The 22,020-nt window shown below is 39.4% G+C and overlaps 1 protein-coding gene across 1 annotated transcript; it reads right to left on the reverse strand.

Moving 5' to 3' along the window:
• Positions 1-6,344: 6,344 nt before the first annotated feature.
• On the reverse strand, positions 6,345-21,091 carry ccdc3b (coiled-coil domain containing 3b). Its single transcript, XM_037679657.1, has 3 exons — positions 20,693-21,091; positions 17,300-17,474; positions 6,345-6,704 (listed from the first exon to the last, which is right to left on the reverse strand). Exons 1-3 carry the CDS (start codon positions 21,079-21,081, stop codon positions 6,411-6,413), a joined length of 858 nt encoding a protein of 285 aa, XP_037535585.1. The 5' UTR covers positions 21,082-21,091; the 3' UTR covers positions 6,345-6,410.
• Between the last annotated feature and the right edge of the window lie 929 nt (positions 21,092-22,020).

The raw sequence follows: 22,020 nt of genomic DNA on the forward strand, positions 1-22,020 counted from the left end.
TGATTCTGAAAAGGACGGAGAGGATGAAAAATGAGAGACGGAGAGTGTCCGACCACTAATTTTCCACTTTTGGAAAATTCTCCCTGCAATTACGGTCAAGTGTTGCCAGATACTTGACATTCGTGTAAAACATCTGATCCTGGCCCGGACCCTGAAATAACGGCAGGAGAAAACCAAAAAGGAAGCAGAAATTAGAGGAGGGTGGATGGAAAAACACATAATGTGAAAGTGTTTTTTCACACTTTTCCACAAAAATCACTCACGTTACATTGTGTGTGTGTGTGTGTGTGTGTGTGGGGGGGGGGGGGACGGGTTCAGAGACTGAATGCATAAAAACAAGAATCAGACCGAAAGATCACTTCTCTGAATGTGCTGACAGATGAAAAAGAAAAGTCAAATGCTTGCAAATTCTGTTTCATCATGCTAAAGTTTAATTAAAACTAATAAAGTTTTGACACTCAACCTCGAAATTTAAACCAAAGTTCCAGCAGAAAAAGAAGCAGAACTATTTTCTTCGTGTTCTTACTAAAACCAACTCAAGAAGAACGATTTCAACCTCCTTTTCCTTTATTTAACACAAATAAATCACACATGGATGCTGTGCCAGCTCTGATTGTAGAAATCTTTAATTAAATAATTCATGCTGTGGTTTTATAGTCAGGCTTGTTTTATAGGACAGGTTTAAATTTATTACAAAAACCATAATTCAATCTGTGATTTGATCAATTACTCAGGTTAGAAACAGAGGTTGTTTATATTAAACAATGTTTTCAATGCTTGTAGTGTGGATGTTGAAATTAGTATTAGATTAAGAATGAAAATGCAGCATCGATTCTTCCTTCAGTGCTCCCTGCAGAGGAATATGTTAGTTTTTGCACCAAAGTTCATGCTCAATAATCCAGGTACAAATCCAACAACGTTCATCTGGACGGTTTATTTTTGTTGCTGAGATGTTTCATCCTTCATCCAAAGGACTTCTTCAGTCCGAGGAGCCACAAACAAGCTGGAGTCCCACAACCACCACACTCCCATAGAGGAAAAAAAAAACAGTTTGCTGTGATAAGATGGCTTCTGGGGCTCGCCCTTTCCCTCATCAACTCCTCTGAGGCGACCTTGCTAAAATGGTCCAAAACACCAAGTTTAGGTAAAAACAAAAAAAAAAACACTGGTCCAATCTAATATGTTTTTATTATTTATGTTTTCAATTGATGGCAGCAGCTGATTACTGCTCACCCCCAAAGGTGAGGGGTGATTATGTTTGTTTGTGCTGAATGTACAACTGAGTCACTGAAAACCTAAATGCACAGACAGTGCTCGGAATAACCATCTCAACTTGGAGTACTGTGAACGTACTGGCTGGAAAATGTGGCAACATAACCAAAATATAACCATTGGATTTAGAAACAGATTGTCGGCTTTAATAACAAACATGAGAGGTTAAACCCCTCCTGCTTGCTGTGTGGGCCTAAAAAAGGCTATAGAAAGGAGCTAAAAATACAACAAATTATTAGTGTGTGAAACAATCAGCTTTCACTCACATGGAGACAAAGAAAGGTTAAAAAAGAGCAAAATGTCTCAGACCCCTTAAAGCAGTTTCCAGAAACAAAGATAGCTTTTTGTTTGCAGATAAATGACTTCCCAGAGCGAAACATATGTACGGTGGAACCTGAATTCTGCAGTGTGAACGTTTCCAAGTGTCATAAATGGACCGGGAAATGTTGTTTGGAGCACAGACTGTAACAAAACCCATGGTTTGGAGTCATGCTCGCTCTTTTTGTTGCTCGCCAAGGAACTCGTGCTGAATTTATGGAACAAAGTGAGCTTACAGTAAAGTCGAGGCTGAAATCATTGCGCTGAGATCTTAGATTTGAACAGTGGAACAGTTTAGAATCAACAGAATAAGGATCGTGAAGAAAACTCTTCCATCCAAGGCTGTCAGGACAGAGAGCCCAGAGGCCTGGCTGACTCTAAATAAACGATGAATCTGTGGAAATGGGTGACAGGCTAATTATGACACAATCACTGCGAGCACCCCGTATAAAAGAGATGCAAGTTTGTTGTTGTTTAAATTATTAATTAACTTGGTTGTCGTTTTCACAAATCAGCCCCTGCTGTGGCTGAGTGGTGAGATCAGTCATGGGTTTCATGCCTCTATTACTACTACTATCGATTACTGCAACTCGCTCCTGTTTGGTATCGGTCAGACCTCCATTGCTAAACTACAACTGGTCCAGAATGCAGCAGCCCCATTTTTAACCAGTACAGGCAAAAGAGAGCACATTACACCAGTTTTGACTTCCCTGCACTGGCTACCGGTTCACCTTCGAATCCAGTTCAAAATACTCTTGTATGTCAATAAATCACTGAACAGCGCTGCCCTGTCCTGTCTCACTGATCTGCTGCAGCCATATGTCCCACCACGTTCTCTGAGGTCAGCGGACCAGTTACTTCTCACGGTTCCAGGAACCTGTCTTAAGCGCAGAGGTGACAGGGCCTTCTCTGTTGCAAGCCCAAGACTAGTCATGGACTTTGTTGTTTTCAACCAGTTTAAGACTGTCAACAAGGAAGAGGGCCGGCAATGGAGGAGGGGGCATACCAAAGAGACCATCTTATCACAAGCAGAACTGGTTTGTTCCACTTTGGAGTAAGCTGTTGGGGGAAGAATCAGTTTTGTTGTGTGTTTCCTTTGATGAAGCCTTCTGGATCGAAGGCGAAACGATTCAGCACAAAAAAAAAAAAGAAACTCATCAGATGACCTGACTGAAAAATGTTGGATTTTATACCTGGATTATTGAGCATGGACTTTGTTATAAATGTGAATTATTTTGATCTGCAGTTGTTCTTTCCAATCAATGTGTAGAATAAATGCACATCCGTGTGGCTGCCTGTTTTCAGTCAACAATACGTCATAGTTGCCACTTTTTAAAAAAAATCCTATCAATTTATTATTAATGAAGCTTGCAGAAACATTTACATGAATAGAATTTGTGATGCACATTTAAGGATAAAACACTTATTTACGACAAAAGAAGAATATATATATATTTTAAGTCACTTTGATCTTTCAGTCAGTCATGTAACAACCAACTGGAGAGCCCATAAAACCTTCAGAAATAATCCTGTATGACGGGACTTTTCTTTAAGCTAATACAGTATATGTATGTGAGGTAAATTTGATATTTTCAATGTTGCACTTTAATACAAATATATAGTTTTCTTAATCTCAATAAAAGCATGCAAATGAAGTGTTTTTATTATTTAAAGGACAGTGGTGCTTCTCACATCATGCATAATATTTTAACCAACCTGACGCCCTGGGATTATTTATAGAAAGAGCTGAGTGCAGCTAGAGAACCACAGAAAACGAGACCAAAGAAACAAATCACGTCAAGAGAAGGAGAGTTTAAAGAGCCTCCTCGTTGAGACCACCTCCATGGAGCCACATTGTTCAACATCTGTTTTGCAGCTTGACCGTGCACGGCGGTTTGTGTTGAGAGAGCCGTATGTGTATATCATCTTTGGCCCGGGCCCACTAGGATCCTGACTGTCGGCTGCAGACGAGGTTGTCTGATGCAAACATTTCATGGGGGACCCCCCCCCCCCCCCCACACACACACACACACAAAAAAAGACAAGGAGCGTTGAGCTGTATTCTGCAAGATTTTTTAAAACTCAAAAGCCTGAATCAAGTTTAAAAAGAAGAAAAAGCAGATTTTCTCCTTATTCATCACCTGATTTGTTGCAGAACTTTACAGGGTCGTTCATGAGATAAAAACGTGCTTTTATTTTATTTTTGTGTCATTCTTTCTGTTTTACACAGCAAAACCAGGAGGGAGGGATTTGGGTCAAGTTCTGCTGGAATGCATGTTGAACCTTTCATTTGTCAAAATGATTTGCACGTGAAAATACAATCCTACAGCTCAACAGAACAAGGTCAGCTAAAGGGCAATGCTGCAACCGAGGTTCGAAACTTTAACTCAACAACTTTCTCCATCTCAGCGCTGACTGTGGTTACTTGTGTTTGGCCAGATGCTTTTATTAGATACATTTATCTTCAAACATTAGCCTTATATAGTATATCTGTTTCTACCGAGTCAGGACGTAAAGTCAGAAAACCACATCTGATTCACATTGTCACATAAAACCTTTTATTACTTTTAGATTGGACAAGTCTGGTCCGGTCTGTAAGACACGGCCATGCAGTCCTAAAAACATAAACCTTTCAGATTCAGATTATAAACCTTATACTTTATGGATTACAACTGTTTTGCTGCACTGGAAGTGATGAGGGAAACAAATCTGAACAATATGGATATTTGTTTTGCCCAATGATGGTTTTATACTATCCTAAAATAAAAAGGTGTTTGAAACGCCACCAACCCAACTGCAAAAATCATCAAGAATGATGAACAAAAGTTCTGAAAATATATATATTTTTAATAAAAGTGAGTAATTACAGATGACACGATGGAGCAGTGGTTAGAGCTGTTGCGTCTCAGCTAAAAGTCCACAGGTTCGCCTCCAATCTGTTCTGTGTGGAGTTTACTTCGTGTATCTGGTTTCCTCCCACAACACAAACACGTGCACATTAGGTTAACTGGTAACACTAAATAGTCACCGTGCATGGTTGTTTGTCTCCTCTGTCTCCGTGTGTCCCTGTGATGGACTTCCAGGTTGTCCCTCGCTTTTCACAAGGTGGCTGCTGAGACCAGTTCCCCACGGCTCAAAACGGTTAAACAGACAAAAGAAAATGGATGGAATGAGTAATTATTACAAAACCGATTGTGTAATTGGCAAAACAAAACATTAATTGTTTAAAAAGGCAGGATAATACCACAAGGACATGAAGAGTTTATAAGAAAAGCAAAGTTCATTACTGCCACAGATACAACAAAACATCATCTCAGCTACATTGGCTGAAGTTTGGTGCTCAGCACCGCAGACTCAAATAAGGAAAGACGCATTGATTGTCATATAAACAAGTGAGAAGTTAAAAAAAAGCTTTTCACCCCCCAAAAATAACACTTTATATAAAGACAAATAAAGTGATGCAATGACAAGTACAGAAAGCCAAAGCTGTCAAATTCTGTCACTTTAAAAAAGAGAAAAAATAAAATAAAATGAATGAGCAATTAAATAAATATCTGCTAATAACCTTTAGAAGGCCAAGAAAACAGCTGGAAAATGTGGAACTGCAATAATGTTGCATTTCTAAAATTTGCAAAACAAAGCATGAAAATATCTAAACCTCTAAAAATGATTTAAGAAAATACAGTTATGTCTCAACAAATATAAAAAACATTAAATTTGATCTGCAGTTGCCCAATTTGAGAAGGTCCAAGTTTACACCTCACCAACTCAGAGTTGGTTTACTACTGTTAGACCTTCCATACGTTCAGATGAATCCTGACATTTATAATCTGGAATATTTATTTTGATTAAAAAGTGACACAACTGAGCTGCTTAAGCGTCCTATAGTGATGTGACACCCTTGAAGCTTCAGTAAAGATGAAAATACAAATTATTTACTGTGTTTTCAGCTTATATCACATACGGTCAAACTCACCGTCTTGCACATACCAGATTTTTGATCATCCCAAATTAATCCAGTGACCAAACTGAGGTCTTGTTCCCACAGAATCAGTTTCTCCAAAACAATGTTTTTATTTTGTTTCTAAAAATATCCTTGTAAACATAGCACTGTTTCTAGAAATGGCTTAATTCACACGGAAACACAGAAAATGATCCAAAATGTTGTAGTAACTATGCCAGACCTGTGTGAGGCGCTGTTAGGCTACCATTAAAATACACAAAAAAAAAACAGGAAACAAGGTTAGATTAGAGGTGGGACTATGACATCATCGCTTTTATAAAATTGTATTTTGGCTGTCTACTGTAAAACTGTAACAAAAAAGGGTAAAGTTTCCCATTTTTCTTTTCCTGTGAATCCCATTAAAAACATTTCAGGGTTTCTAAAACACCATTTTTTAGTGGATTCAATATAGAAACAATAAAATACTTGTGCATAGTCAGAAAAACACCATTCTCATGTGGACAACCATATAGTTTAACACAAAATTATGGGAATATTTGTGCTCTAATAAATTTGTAAACACCAACAGATTAAAATGTGATGGCTGCACCAATGTAAAGCCTCAGAAGGCAAAAGTTAGAGCATTATTTAACACGTCAGCTGTTAAGACATTGATTTTTATACAAAGCACCACGTGACCAGCACAAAAAAGAACAATTCATAAAAAAATTGTTTTAACATTGAACAAATATTTGTATTTATATGTTTATTTTAATTGATCCTAATTGTTTTTGCTGTTTTATTCGCCCTTCTTATATCTTCCACTGAATCCAAAATGGAAAATATTCAGATTGTCACTGATAAAAAAACAGAAAATCTAGATTTTTATCTTCTTGGTCTGGACATTTTTAAGCTGCTGGTTCTTCTGATCCTGGACAGTGTCTTGGTCAGGATGAGTTTGAGGCGTCTTTGACTCATAGAGCTGTTTAAAGCTGAGGGTTTGCTGCTCCTTGGTCGTTTCCCTTTGGGCTTGGCGTAGCAGACGTTTTAGGGTCTTAACCTTTTCCCTCAGGTGGCCATTGGCCTTCTCCAAAGAACGCACTTTCTGGGAGAGAGTCTTCACCCTCTCTTCTTCCTCAAACAGAGCCTTCTGCACGGTGGAGCACAACAACTGAGGACAGAAAAAAGACAAGATCATTTATTCGGGAATTGATGGAAAATTCATTTAAAATAAAGCTATATAATAAGACTTTTTTTCTGGTCAAACACTACGAATCAAAAACACAGAAAACTCCACAAGTAAAAATCTGCTGCCGAACGTTTGTCATCCAACTCCTGCAGGCTCTGCCGTAAACCTCATGATGAATGAAGTGCGTTGGATAATATTTATAATAGTTAATGTTTGTCGATGTGAAAAAGCAAAACGAGAAAAACTTTAGAAGAAACCAGCCAGCTATATGTGTGATGTTCTAAACTTAGTCAGCAATGGGAAGATGTATATTATTGACTGTATGAAAAGAACTAAGTTCTCAATTTGTGTTCAGATAGACCAGGTAGATACTGAGCCACATCTTTTAGCTTTGCATTATGTTTTAGTTCAGGTTTTGGTTTAAGGTAACATCCAGAGATCCAGCTGTGGTCACATGTTGCACCTTTAGGTTATTTATTTATTTACAGTTTAAAATGAATATGTCACATGTTAACACAAACAAATGCTCTGAATGAAAAGGAGTAGTTTGAAGAAAAGTATTTTATATACTCCACCCCTTCTCCCAAAAGTCAATCTACTACACCACAAGCAACCAAGCATCAGTCGACCATAGACACGTTTTTAAACACAAAACAGGAAATGTGTTTATAAAAAGAGAGAAAACAACAACAACAACAACGTATCTTTGTTATAATACAGCTCTCTACTGAATCAATATACTTCATTGTACCTTGAAAGAAAATTGCATTTTATTATTTTCTTAACAGTAAAAATAGATCTACTCTTCTGTATTACAAGAAGAACGGCATATATTCCGCAGAAGGTCAAAAATACACCACAAGGGTTAAAACATGGTTGTGGAAAGGTTATGTACAATTAATATCTTACCTGCTCTAGATTGCTCTTCGATCAGCCTCAATTTGAATAAACAATTTAAATCTAACGGGCTTGATGAGCTGTTGGCTAGTCAGAGCGGAGCCGGGACCATATTGGATTGTTGCCGTCTTTAAACATGTTCTTAAATTTTCAAAGCAATTTCTGTGAACAATATTTTATAAACTCTTACACTACTGTCAGTTTTGCATCACATTCTTATTTTTGTAATGCCGTTCAAGCGGAAAGTGTCCTCGGGCTGCACAGGAAGAGCCACAGCTGGCTGCTACTGCCACTATTTGTCATTATAAATTATCATAGAATTCTGGTTAAAAAAAAAACTGTGTAATGCAAAACTGACATTGATGTAAGGGTTTATAAAATTATGGAAAAACTTTTGCGATTTAACTTGTTTTAAGAAATCAGTAATCTACTTTGCCCTGAGTCTAATCTCTACTCAGGTTAAAAGCTCGATCTACAACAGGTAAGATATTAATTGTTTATAACATTTCCACTGAACCCATCTCTAAATGATTTTAATTATCTCTTAATGGCTATTTTAATCATTACACTTTTGATATCCAAGTTTGGAGTGTCTGTAATCCTGTGTAAGAGTTTATTTTCTATAACAAATCTGAACTCAATTACTGTGGGTAAACAATTATTAGATCCTCAAAACAGAATGTTTTTTTTACATGGCTTACATTTATAAAGTTGTATGCAACTTCCTCCCCAGTGTCAGCATACCATAAGCCCCCAAAATATACCGGTCTAAGACCAAATGTATTTGATATATTTGTGATAAAGTACCTGACAAATCTACTGTTTCGAGAATAGATTTTATTTGGAGAAGTCACAAGAAAGTGCTGCTGACATGATGACGTTGTGGGCCGAGCGCCAGTGTCAACAGCTCACAATGAGGTCTGGATATTCCATTGCATGTGTAGAAAATGGCCCAAAAAGTTTGTTCTGGATGCTTTTCATCTAACAAAAGAAAATCTAGTGTATGGGAAAATATTTAAAAAACAACACTGAAGTATTTTTGACGTTCACTACTGTGGAATATATGCCGTTCTTCTCATACGTTGAGTATGGCAAAACAAGTTTGATTGATAGAAAAGAACACAACAATACCTTTTAAGAGCCTTAATGATAAGGACTTAAAGGAAAAAGATCCTGTGACAAAATGTACACAGAAGTATGTAACAAGTAACTAAAGGCATGAGTAATGAGTAAATTTAAACCAGGTGTGCACAGAGCAGAAAACAGATCAATTGAGACACTGAAACTGAACATGAAGATGGAGAAGAAAGAAATAAAAGAAAGAAAAAAGAACTTACCTTGATAGATTATATCAGGGTTATTCAACTTGTGGTCCGGGGGCCAAATCAGGCCCACGGATTATATCAGTTCGGACCACCAATGGGTTCATTTTTAAATAAAACTAGATTTTAAACCATAAAACAAAACTTACTTAATGACAATAACTGCTGGATGTCCAGCCCCTGAGCTTTTGGCTTCCAGTAACTGTGGCCCCCGTAGAAATTTAGCTGAATAGCCCTGGATCATTGGAAGTGAGGTTCTGTAGGGAGGTTACTAAGAATTCATATCTTACTTATTGCAGATAGTTCTTTGAATGACCCCAGTTTGGATAAATAAAGTTTGATTTAAACCAGACTGATGAGTAGGTATGAGGCAAAATATATATATATATATCAAAATTCACAAATTGTTCTTTTTACACGTGTAATTGATAGTTTGAAAAAACTAATAGATTTTCACCAAAACTATCAGGATTGGTGAGGAAATAAGGAAGCTATGTTTTTGTAAATTATCCACCTTTCCCCTTTAGTTTAACACTGAAAACCAATGGAAAGAACAGCGATCGACCTGCAACGAAAAACAAAGTATCCTTATTTCCTTATTATTGAGATAATTGGATTAAAATTTCAGGAGTAGGAAATGTATAGTTTATAGTTTATTTATTAATTCAATCATTAATTAATTAATAAATTTAAACCATATGATCTAGAATTATTATTCAAATTTAATGGGCCTAGATAGTCAAACTGAATGGAAAACAATAAGAGGATTATTTAAGGATCAAAGAGAAAACAATTGAGCTGTTTTGTATGCGCCATGACATGTCATCATGTTCGGGGTCTCAAAAATCATGTTCTCAACATTAAATGGTCACGAAGGTCAGTATTTAGACAAAACATATTTAGTGCTTTCTACCTTTAATTGAGTCCCGGACATGCTTTTTAAGCTTGTTAAACTTGAGCGACATTTTCATCACCCATAAATTGCTTAAAAAAACTGGCAGAATCCATCCAATCAAAAATGTGGTGAAAGAGTAACTTCCTGGATAGGTCATACCAAAAATCCAGAGGGAAATACTCCTGGGTGTTGATGGCAAACACAATAATTTGAGGGAGTCTTAAGCACACTATGCACACTGCGAACATACACCAGAAGAATGCACAGGTTGTCTGTGATGTGAGCATCGTCTTGTACCTACTCATGACTTTTACAAGTGAGGCGAAGACCAAAGTGAATTGCTACCGGCAGAAATTATTTTCCCATTCTCCTTTTAGAGAAGCTGTAGGTTGCACCAGAAGAGCTCCTGCTTGTTGCTGCCACCACTATTTGCTCTCAAAAAGACTGTAACCATATAATTTTATATGCAAATAACAGTAATGTGACATTGACAGTGATGTTGCGTTTTCTGCTACTTCGGCCATAAACTGAAATGTGAGCGATAACATTGTGCGGAGAAGCTTAAAGGAACCTTTACAAATATTTTCAATCTGTGTCTCGACCTAGCAGCTGTACCAAAATGCTTTAAAACCACCTCCATTGTACCTGTGCCAAAACACTCCAGCCCCACGTGCCTGAACGACTATCGCCCTGAAGCACTCACACCCATTGTTATGAAGTGTTCTGAGTGACTGGTCCTGGCACACTTGAAGAATTGCCTACCACCCACTCTGGATCCATATGAGTTTGTCTGTTGCGTTAATAGAAGCACAGTCTCCACAGCGCTGCACTCTGTACTAACACATCTGGACAATAACACATACTGTATGAACATATGCTGTTTGTTCATTTCAGCTAATCATTCAATTTAGTAAATCCTGCCACGTTGGCCTTTAAACTTAGAGATCTGGGCAGTAACACATCCCTCTGTCACTTGATCATGGACTTTCTAACCAACACACCTCAGCATGTTAAAGCAGGCCACACCTACTCCAGCACCATCACCCTGAACACAGGTGTACCATAAGGCTGTGTGCTGAGCCCATTCCTCTACTCCCTCTTCATCCATGACTGTAGGCTTGTACATGGATCCAGTACCATCATAAAGTTTGCTGACGACACCACGGTGACTGTCCTTATCAGCAACAACAATGAGACAACCTACAGAGAGAAGGTACAGCACTTGGTCACATGGTGCACTGGCAACAATCTGCTCCTAAACACCCGTAAAACAAAGGAGCTCACTGTGGACTTTAGGATGGTGCGAGGAGGCACGTATGACCCTATCCACATTAACAGTATGGCTGTTGAAAGTGTCTCAAGCTTTAAATTCTTGGGATCCACATCTCAGAGGACCTGTCCTGGACCGCCAATATCTCCAGTCTTGTCAAGAAGTCTCACCAACACCTCTTCTTCCTGAGGACGCTGAAGAAACGCCAGCTTTCCATAGCTGTCCTGGTGAAAGTTCCCCCCTGTGGGATAGTATCCTGACCAGTAATGTCACTGTATGGTATGCATGGACTGCACAATCACGGCTGCAAGGCACTGCTGCGGGTGGTGAAGACAGCTCACCGCATAATAGGGTCTTCACTTACACTCATTGCAAACATCCAGAGGAAATTGTCTGCACTGAGCTTGCAGCATTCTCAAGGACTCCCCTCATTCTGCCTTTATCGGTCTGCTTGACCTGCCGTGGACGCTTCAGAAAACTCCAGACCAAAACCATAATGTGCATAGTAAGTACTATGTGATGTCATCATTGTATGTTCCTATACAATGATGAAATTAGTTCTCTGCATTTAACACATCACACATGAGATGCATCCAGTTGGAGCAGTGGGCAGCTATGTAAGTGCCCGGGGAGCAATTAGGGATTAGGTGTCTTGCTCAGGGACATCACGACATGTGGGGATGGCGGGGAATTGAACTACGACTTTCTGGTCCCAAGTCGGCTGCCTTACCTCTACACCATCTCGACTCCCGAGTAGGTATAGGAATACAATAATGTACGTTCTGACCTTGCTGTTTATTGATTACTGGTTAGACGCCAAACTGCATTTTCTTGCCTTGTACTTGTACATGTGTAATGACGATAACGTTAAATCTAATCTGAATCTAATTTAATCTTGGAAACGCTTCAGATGAGGCTAAGTGTTAGCTCAGCAATCTGGTCAGAATCCAACTCTTCCTCCAAAGTGAGGTCAGTAAAAACACGGCAACACACAAGATGTTAATGATGTTAACCTTTCACAGAACGCCACTTCAAAAGAGCTTTGACATAGAAACAAAAACACAAGAACAACAAAGCACACAGAGCTGTAAGAAAACCCAAAGACTATTACATATTCATTAAAAAAACAGCTAAAACCAACACAGCAGAGCAGCTCAAGGTTAGTGACTAAGATCAAACTGAGTGGGGAACATGATAACACAACACGCTGTTTAAGCGAGACACCCCTGCGAGCTAAAACCCAACATGCCTGTGAACTCTGTGACAAATAGTCCAACAGCCTGGACCATTCCTGGCTGAAATAAAGAGGAAAAATCAGCTCCAGATGCTCGACTTTGACTGTGTGCCTGTATGCCAGAGAGCAGATTTCCTAAATAGACCCAAAAGCGTCCACAGGGGCCAACGGGACAACCTATGTAAATTCTCTGCCATCAGATAAAAACCACAGGGGGCTGTGAGGAAATGTTAAAAATATGCTGCCGACCCACATCATTGGTTCGTGCATTACTCGTGGTAATAGTAGCTGTGGACTTCTTAAACGTGCTCTTGCCTTCGTCCCAGAGGAGTTTCTGTGAAAGCACAAAATCTTAAAATGGAAAGAGTCATGTTCAGAGAGCGAACAAAGAAAAACAGAAGAAGTAGACAGTGTCAAATGGAGCTTTAGTGTTTTCTGTGCCCACAGATGACTTGCACATGAGCATACTTTCAGCTAGAGCTGGACCAGTCGGCCCCACTGAACTGAGACGGGCCTCGCCGCAGCTCCAATAAAATAAGAGTTACCAAATTTCAGCTTCACATTTTATCATTAATTGCTTTTAGCTCCTCACAGGACATGTGGTTTGTTCAAATACATTTGAACACATCCTTCAGAAAATCAGTTAAATAGAATTTATTTAGGAGCATGACAGAATAACAACTGCACTCTAGTTCATGGCATGGAGGGGAAAAATAATTGATAAATAAAGCCTCTACATGTTTGGTAAACTTTTAAGGCATAAAACTTTTAACATGCCATATCTCACTCGCTGTCCGATCGTTGGTCGAACTTCAGATCCACGAGGAACAATGTGGGTTCTGTTCTGGCCGTAGAACACTGGACCAGCTCTTTACCCTCACTAGGGTCCTCGAGGGGTCATGGGAGTTTGCCCATCCAGTCTACATGTGTTTTATAGACTCGGAGAAGGCATTCAACAGTGTTCCTCGGGGTACACTGTGGGGGGTGCTCCGTGAGTATGGGAGTGGGGGCCCGTTGTTGCGGGTTGTTCAGTCCCCATACAAGCAGTGCAAGAGTTTGGTTCACATTTGGCTCAGAGTGGGAGTTGGACTCTGCCAGGGCTGCCCGTTGTCACAGATTCTGCTCATAACTTTTATGGACAGAATTTCTCGGTGCCAGGGGACGGAGGGATTCCGGTTCGGTGGCCTCAGGATTCCATCTCTGCTCTTTGCAGGTGATGTGGTCCTGTTGGCGTCATCGTGCCGTGATCTTCAGCTCTCGCTGGAGCGGTTCACAGTCGAGTGTGAAGCAGCTGGGATGAGAATCAGCACCTCCAAATCTGAGGCCATGGTCCTCAGTTAGAAAAGGGTGGATTGTTCTCTTCAGGTCAAGGGTGAGGTTCTGCCTCGAGTGGAGGAGTTCAAGTATCTGGTTTTGTTCACGAGTGAGGGAAGAATGGAGTGTGAGATTCACAGACGGATTGGTGCAACATCTGCAGTGTTGGGGACTCTGTACCGGTCCGTAGTGGTGAAGAGGGAGCTGAGCTGTAAGGCAAAGCTTTAGTTTGGGGAAATACAGTTTAATTCTTATTAAACTGATATGCTAAGGACTAATCTGAGCAGGCCTAGACCAAAGTGATTGTTGTCATCCTAAAACAACTGACTCAAAAACCAGAGCAGTTCAGATGAATCCTATTTAATAGATCGTTACATCTCTATAAATTTCACATTACACAGCCCCTATTTTAAATTTAAATGCAAATAGCAGTGGCTATAGTGCAACCTGTAGCCCTTTCTGTAAGAATATTAACATATTTCTGCTAAAATAACCATGTAGTAAATAATTTGACAGTGATGTGAAGGTTCATAAAATAGCATTTGTATAAACTGTGGATAGCAATCCACTTTGGTTTAAACCAGTGCTATTCAACTGGCGGCACGGGGGCCAAATCAGGCCCACGGATGAACTCTGATCGGCCCACCAATGGGTTCATTTTTAAATAAAGCTAGATTTTAAACCATAAAATAAATTTAATGAGAATAATCGCTGGGTGTCTGGCCCCTGGGCTCTTGGCTTTCAGTAACTGTGGCCCCCTGAACAATTTATTCAACAGCCCTGGTTTAAACCTTATTCGTTCTCACTTGTCAATCTGGTCAGACTTAAACGTTTTTTTTTTTTCAAACTGTGGTCATTCAAAGAGCTATCCACAGCAGGTAAGATATTAATCATTCACAACCTTTCCTCAGAAATTCACTTCAAAACATTTGAACTTTCACTTTAATTAGTATAGCTCAAATTGAAGCCACTATTTTTTTATTTATCTTGACTTTTAGTCTTTTAGCTTAAAGTAATTACAATGTAATGTTCACAACAACAACAAAGCCACTATATCCTCCACCTCTGAAGCACAATATATTTTTCTGGCCTAGAAGTTGATCCAAATAACACAGAAGAGCCTTTGATTTTATGAATGTTAAATATTTAATTTTGGTTCTGAATCTTATTTTTAAAAAGCGCATGCATCTCTCTCTTTAAGTTATGCCTGCCATGTTGGATGAAGAATGCTTACGGCTTGTCAGAGTCAAAATAATATTTTATCAAGTCAAAACTCAAATTTCTGTATTAAAAAGGCATAAAACTTCATAAAAATCCCAGCTTATAAAAACGACTTATTTGGTGCTGTAAATATGGGCAGATTCAGGTGCGTCAAATCCTTTTATGACTCGCGTTTTAATTTATATCAAAATACAAGATATGGTGATGTCGGTTGCTACGTACAAAAATAAAAAAGCAAAGCCTGTTTTTATTTAGCAATAAGAAATGATGTAATGCAGCAGCTGGAGGCGCAGCTTTGTCTTTATAATCACAAGTTTGTCCCAAGAGTTTCCTGTTGATGGAAATACCAATCCATGCTTTTAATCTCCTTCCTCTTTTTTTTTCCAAGTTTTTGTAAATTTGTCAGTAAATAATTGTAAACAGCCATGGAAGAGTTGAGCTGAATCAGATTGATGAGATGAAACAAAGCAGCAGTGAGTCTGTAAAACAATTATGAGAAGTCCAAGGAGGACTGGTGTCTTTATGAACTAATAAAGTTTGACCAATAAATGACTGATATACTAAAATCTACATTTGCATTGTTATGAGCCCCAAAATGATTTTCATTGTTTAGAATCTGTTTTATGAATCTGAGTTGCTTTGAAATCTTTTTTCCCTGGATTTGATTTGCTCGGGGTTTCCACTGTTGACTTTTTTTTTGTTTTTTCTGGTTTTTCCCTTCCCAACACAGCCGTCTCTTTGTCTTACCGACCTTGAGGAAATGTGCATCTGGTTTTTCATGCATTAGGAACATGTTCGTTTCTTTCCAGCAACCTTTGAAAACAATGGGATTAAAAACTGAGTCATTTATGGTGGGGGCTGCACTCTTTCAAGCCTTATATGTGACATAATCTGTGTTTTTGTCTGTTTTCTTTGTGGTTCTTTAGTCTTTATTTCCCCGTTCTGACCCTTGTGTTTGACGCTGTGTTCCCTGCCATTCTTCACCCTCTCTTCAGTCAGTCTCTGTGGCCACTCATCTCACACCTGTTGGTAATTACTAATCATCCCAGGTGCACTCGTTTCTCACTCTACCTCTGTTATTTGCTTATTAATGAATAATTTTTTAGTTACTGGTACTTCCTGATCTCCGTGTCTGCCTGCACTTGGTTCTAACCCCACGGATTGTGATAATTTGCTTATTGCATTTTTTTATTCTCTCTTATTTGTAAAGACATTTTGAAGCTAACAGCTGAATGAGCAAAATATCTCATGAACCACTGGATAGATCTTAATGAAACTCACTGTATGGAAATGGTAAATGGACTGTACTTATATAGTGCCTTTCTATACAATACAACCTGTGCCCTCATTTACCTCCACACAGCACTTTAGATCTCTACAAAGCTAAACTGAATCTGTAGAGACGAATCAGTGCTTTAAATCACATTCATACACCGATGGGACACACATCAGAGACAATGAAGTGTTCAGTGTCTTGCCCAGGGTCACTTCAGCAGGTGACTCCTGGTGGAATCGAACCCCAAACTCCCATTGGAGTACAACTGCTCTAAAGGGAAGGGAAGTTTGAGGTTGTCATCATTGTATGTTCCCATACAATGGCGAAATTAGTTCTCTGCATTTAACCCATCACATGTGAGATACACTCAGGTGGAGCAGTGGGCAGCTATGTAAGTGCCCCGGAAGCAACTGGGGATTGAGTGTCTTGCTCGTAGACACCACGGCATGTGGGAATAGCTGGGAGTCAAACCGTGACATTTTGGTCCCCAGTCAGCTGCCCTACCTCTACACCATCTCGACCCCTCGAGTAGCAACTGCTATATTTCTTAAAGTCCAAAATCATCTCCTTGTTTTTTTTCCACATTCAGGAAAACAATGTTGTCACACCTCCTGATCAGTTGCTCCACCTCCTCTCTGTACTGTGCAGTGAGATCTCATTGTTGTTCAAAAGGCTTGCTACTGTTGCACCATCTGCAAATTGTGATGTGCTTTGAGTTGAACCTGGCAGTGAAAGTCATGTCAGTTGAGTGAACAGATGAGGGCTGAGCACACAGCCCTGGGGTCTGCCAAAGCTCAGCGAGATGCTGCTGGTGGTAAACTTCTAAACACAGCTGCCCTGATGTACTAGTTAGCTTTTGAAGTCACCCTAGTTTAAGATGGCCGCCACAGCTAATTGACATTACCCATCAAAAGACGGCTTTAAGTCATGTAGTTTTACAGATGAGAGTCGCTCACCACACATACTCTCGAGCATATCACATGACATCATGCAGAAGGTCATTTACATATTGGCTACACCTCTATCTCTAATTCCAGTTTAAAGCTGGTGATATGCTTTCCTCCAACAAATGCTTGGTCTTTAACTTACACACACAAAATAAACATCAAGCAGATCATCTGTCGGTTGGTGGCTCAGTGGTTACGTACCCGGCTGTCCTCCTGAGCCTCCCACTCCGGAGTGAAGCTGTGGACTTGAGTTCCAGGTGTGCAGTTAGAAAACTGGAAGAGGCTCGCAAACATGCGGTGGTTCTCCGGAGTGTCGGGGAAGATGGGGTCCTGGAAGTTCACTCCGTGTGGCATGATGTTATAGTTCTCGTCCATCCTGTGTGAAGCGAGAGAAGATGTTCTGGTGATAGAGTGGTGAGCTAAAGCTAAAAAAAAAAAAGTCTTACAGTGAAATCGGACACACATGGAAACAAATATAAGCTATAAAGGAAATGTGTTGCATTTAATTGTCACTAGAAACTTGTTTAAATGGAAGGACATTATGAATTTAGTTATAACTGCTGAAGGCAAAGGCAGACAATTGTGTTTTTGACTGTGGGCATTTGATAGTCTGTTAGCAAAATATCTCATGAACCACTTAACAAATTTTATTGAAACCTCCAGAAACTAATCATTGCATGTATTTCTACAACTGTTCAACATTTGGTGTCAACATAATTCAAGATGGCAGCCACAGCCATTTGACCTAAAAAAAAAACACAAAAACAGCTGTAACTCAGTTGGTTTTACAAATATTAACCTAAAGTTCGGTGTGGTTGTAGCCGAGACTGTTCCCTGACACACATTCTGAGTGCTAACTAATTTAAAAAGCTCTACATTTAAATGTTTTGACGTGAACTATTTGCTGTCAACTTTTGTCCGTTAGTAAAAAAAAAAAAAATCTTACAAACCTCCACATGAATTTTAATGAAACTTCCAGAAAGTAATCACGGGATGTAGATTTACGACTGATTAACTTTTGGAGTCAACTCAATCCAAGATGGCTGCCAAAACAATTGAAATTAGCAAATGCAAAACGGCTACAAATCAGCCAGTTTTCCAGGTACTGAGCTAAAATTTGCTATGGTAGTAGCTGAGAGTCGTTCTCAACACATACTCCAAGTGCTATAAAGTCTCATGCAGCATGAAACTGTGCATAATGTCATTTAAAGGTTTGACCAAAACAGCTATCCTTCTCAGAATAACATGGTTTTACTTCAGCACTCTGGCATATATGGTGGAGGGCATGTATGAGTTTCTTAAAGAAAAGCTGAACTGAATTTAAACAGTGATTATTTGAACATGACAAAAGGTTTCCTTCATGTCAGTAGTAAAAACATTCTGTGGGACAAAATGCAAACTGGTTGCAGATTCTCTCATTATTTAGGGACGACTCAGCCCAGCAGACGACGAGCCAAACGGAATTATGGAACATGCTTCATATCTGCAGGGAGTCTATAGTGGCAAACATCTGGATTCCATCTCGAAGCTCGCAGAAGACATCTGGGCTGTCCCCATCAAAGGCTGCGTGCGCTTTGTGTACATGTTGGAGCAGGACATGCGAGCTCAGGTTCTGGTTTAGCGGATAATGCCAAAGGTCAGATGTAATCACAGAAACCAGGAAGTTCACGGAGCTGGAGATTTGAAAAGTATTTGTCTGAACTCTAAACTGGTGAAATAAGGATTAAAGAACATGATGCAAACGAGCACTTTAGAGCAGGATTTAAGCCGACTGAGTAAACGCTCGTTTTGCTGCACAAGCCCCAGATTAGGCTTTGCTTTGCTCAGACGGAGAAGTTAAAAATCAACAAGGAGTGAAGCTAAACAGATGGTTTTAGCTGCATGCTCAATCTGTCTCGTTTACGAGTCCTGGGGGAAACCCTTGGATGCATTTTTCTCTGTTCATCCTGATCATGGGAGCTTGTAGTCATGATTGATTGGAGAAATTATTTTGGTCAGACAGAAGATGTTTTGAGGGAGGAAATAAATGCCGTCTGGAGGATTTTGATTCATTAACAGACCTTCTGGGAGTTGATGTTGCTAAGAAGCTTCAAGAACAATAAAACTCATCTGTTAAAGGTTTCCCAAATTAGACACAAAAAAAAAACCTCTTTGTACAAAGACAGCTTCTTGATGCTTTTGTGAATCATCAGGTGCTGTTATAAAAGTCACATCAAATCACTTAAACACAATCAATTTAAACCCATGGATCATAAAAATAATATAAAGTCTTAGGCTTAATAAGAGTCAGTTCAAAACGAAAAGTCCCAAAAACGGCTGAACTGTTCATGACTTCCAACAATGATCAGTCAAGTCATGTGGACAGTTTCTATTTTTGCTGAGATGTTTCATCCTTCATCCAAAGAACTTCTTCAATCTGAAGAATCCCCAATCCTGTTTGTTTGTGGCTCTACTGAAGAAGTCCTTTGGATGAAGGCCGAAATATCTCATAAAAAAAAGAAACCGTCCACATGACCCGACTGATCATTGTTGGATTTTTACCTGGAATACTGAGCATGAACTTTGGTGTTTGACATGATTTAATTGTCTTTATTCCAAAGGTATTTATTTTGGTTGTAAATATTTTCTCTTATATTTATTTTTTTTATACAAAAACATGAGTAGTAACTTGGACTCAAATGTCAGAAGTCCTGAGTTCAAGTCAGACAGAGGAGCTTTTTTAAAAAAAAAAAAACTTGCTTAAAACATTAAGTGCCTTGTTTCCCTAAATCATTTTTAAAGTGACACTTTATGATCATACTTATATTATTTAATAATTAATTGGATAGAACTTTCATGATGGAGCAATGCATTATGAGATTAAATATTCTTTAACAGTGGTGGGGGGTGGGAATGCACCTATTTCAATTTGCTCTAAACGTCATGTAAAATATTCTATAAATACCAGAAGGAAACACTGAAAGGCAAGACGAAGACATTTTAGAGGGGACATGTCCCATCGTCTAAGTCTGACCAACTCTTCGTCTCGACTTTATGACTTTTCAGAAGAAAAACAAACTCTTTGAGGGATTACAAACGTCTTGTAAATTGTTCTTGTTCTCGTTTCAGAAAGAAAAGAAAGAGGCAGGAGAATTTTTTTTTAAACCTGAGCGTATATTCTAACCCATGATTTATCCGCTTAAAAATGTAAATAAATAAATAAACAAAACAAAAACAAACACCGTTTGCTGTGTTCAGGAATGAGAGAACCATACAGAATCTTAGAAAGCATTTGTCTGTACTAACCCATATCCTAAATAATTGGAACAAAGAAACAAACTTTTTTTTTTTTTAATCATCCGCTAAGATAATGAATATGAAAACTTTTTATTTATTTATAAACGTCAAGAGAAAATATTTGGACAGGAAAAAAAATAAAATCAAATCTCGCCTTTCAGTGTTTGCATGATTCCCTCAGTATTTTAATCGGACAGCTTCATAATAAAACTGAATTTCTGTTATGGCTTGTGGTTTTGGTGTCCCCCCCCAACACCCCCTGTTTGGACACCTCCTGGATGCGGCCCTGCCTCGTCCCCCTCACACCTGGTGCTTCACCTGAGGAAGAAGTAGTAGTTGCTGTTCGGGGTGACGCTGTAGGTGAAGCACGGTAAGTAGCCCAGGCCGCTGACGTTGAACCTGGAGCCGGCGGGGACCTCCAGCATGCTGCCCCACGCCTGGTCGCACAGCAGCTCGATCTCTGCGGAGAAGAGCAGGTCGGTGTCGTGCTGCCACGGCAGGTAGTTGTACACGCTGTAGGACTCCTTGTGCAGCGCGAGCACCTTGGCGAACACGATGATCTCCGCCAGCTCGGCACGGCACGCTTCTGTCTGAGGTCTCCAGTCGTGGGGCAGCTGGCAGCCCCCCCAGCTCCCACCGGGACTGGCAGCTGCCAGGACAAAGAGCAAACTAATCCACATGGTGATGATGTGACAGACAGGAGACATCACAGAGGAGCGCGCCAAGGCGCACAGCAGTGGAGAGGTGAGAGTCCCGAACAGCGATGGGAGGCTGTCACACACTTATATGCTTCAAATGCCTCCTTAAAGAAGGATTGCAGAACAAGAACAAAAAAAAAAAAAAAAAGTTACTGCCCTGAAATCTCTGTCCAACCACAGCTGCAGTCTCTCCAACATCCCTCTGCAAAAAAACATCTGCACCTCACCTCTGAAACAAAATGACACGTGGACAAATAACTGAACTTTTAAACTCGAAGGTCAACTCTTTTTACATTTCTGCTCAAGTACAAAAAACGTGTGCTTTATCTAATACCGTATTGCACATTAGTATTAAACATAAACCACCGAGAACAGAAAAAAATAAAAAAATTACTGGCGCCCTCTGGTGGCGACTTCTAGAAACAGCTGCAAAAATGGATGAAGTTTTCTGTAAGCTTTCAATTTCAAAACACTTCAAATAACAGTAAAACTAATAAAACAGGACAGCTCCAAATTAAAATCATAACATTTTCTTTGGAGTCCATTTATTATGAAATATGTCTTAATGGAAATTAGACAAATGTAAGTCTGTAACTTGAAAAAAGTGATATGAAAGTAGACCCTTCATAAAAAAAAGAAGAAAATTCCAGTATTTATCACTTTTTATTTATTCTAATGTATCTGATAATTCTGTAAAATCTTCATGTGAAGGTTTTTAAATATTTTAATGGTCTTGTTCCAAAGGTAGTTTTTATGGTATTACAGGAGCTCCTTCATGAGAACAAAACATAATCTGGATCGTCTTCCTTTTTGTTTAGAAGCCCTCAGAATGGTAAAAGTTCATCCATCCATCCTCTTTACCTGCTTCTTCCTTTTTTGGGTCATGGGGGTCACTGGTGCCCATATCCATACACTGTGCGAGAGGTGGACGACACCCTGGACAGGTCT

The sequence above is a fragment of the Nematolebias whitei genome, chromosome 7, assembly GCF_014905685.2.
Source record: "Nematolebias whitei isolate Nwh7 chromosome 7, NemWhi1, whole genome shotgun sequence".
Taxonomy (NCBI): domain Eukaryota; kingdom Metazoa; phylum Chordata; class Actinopteri; order Cyprinodontiformes; family Rivulidae; genus Nematolebias; species Nematolebias whitei.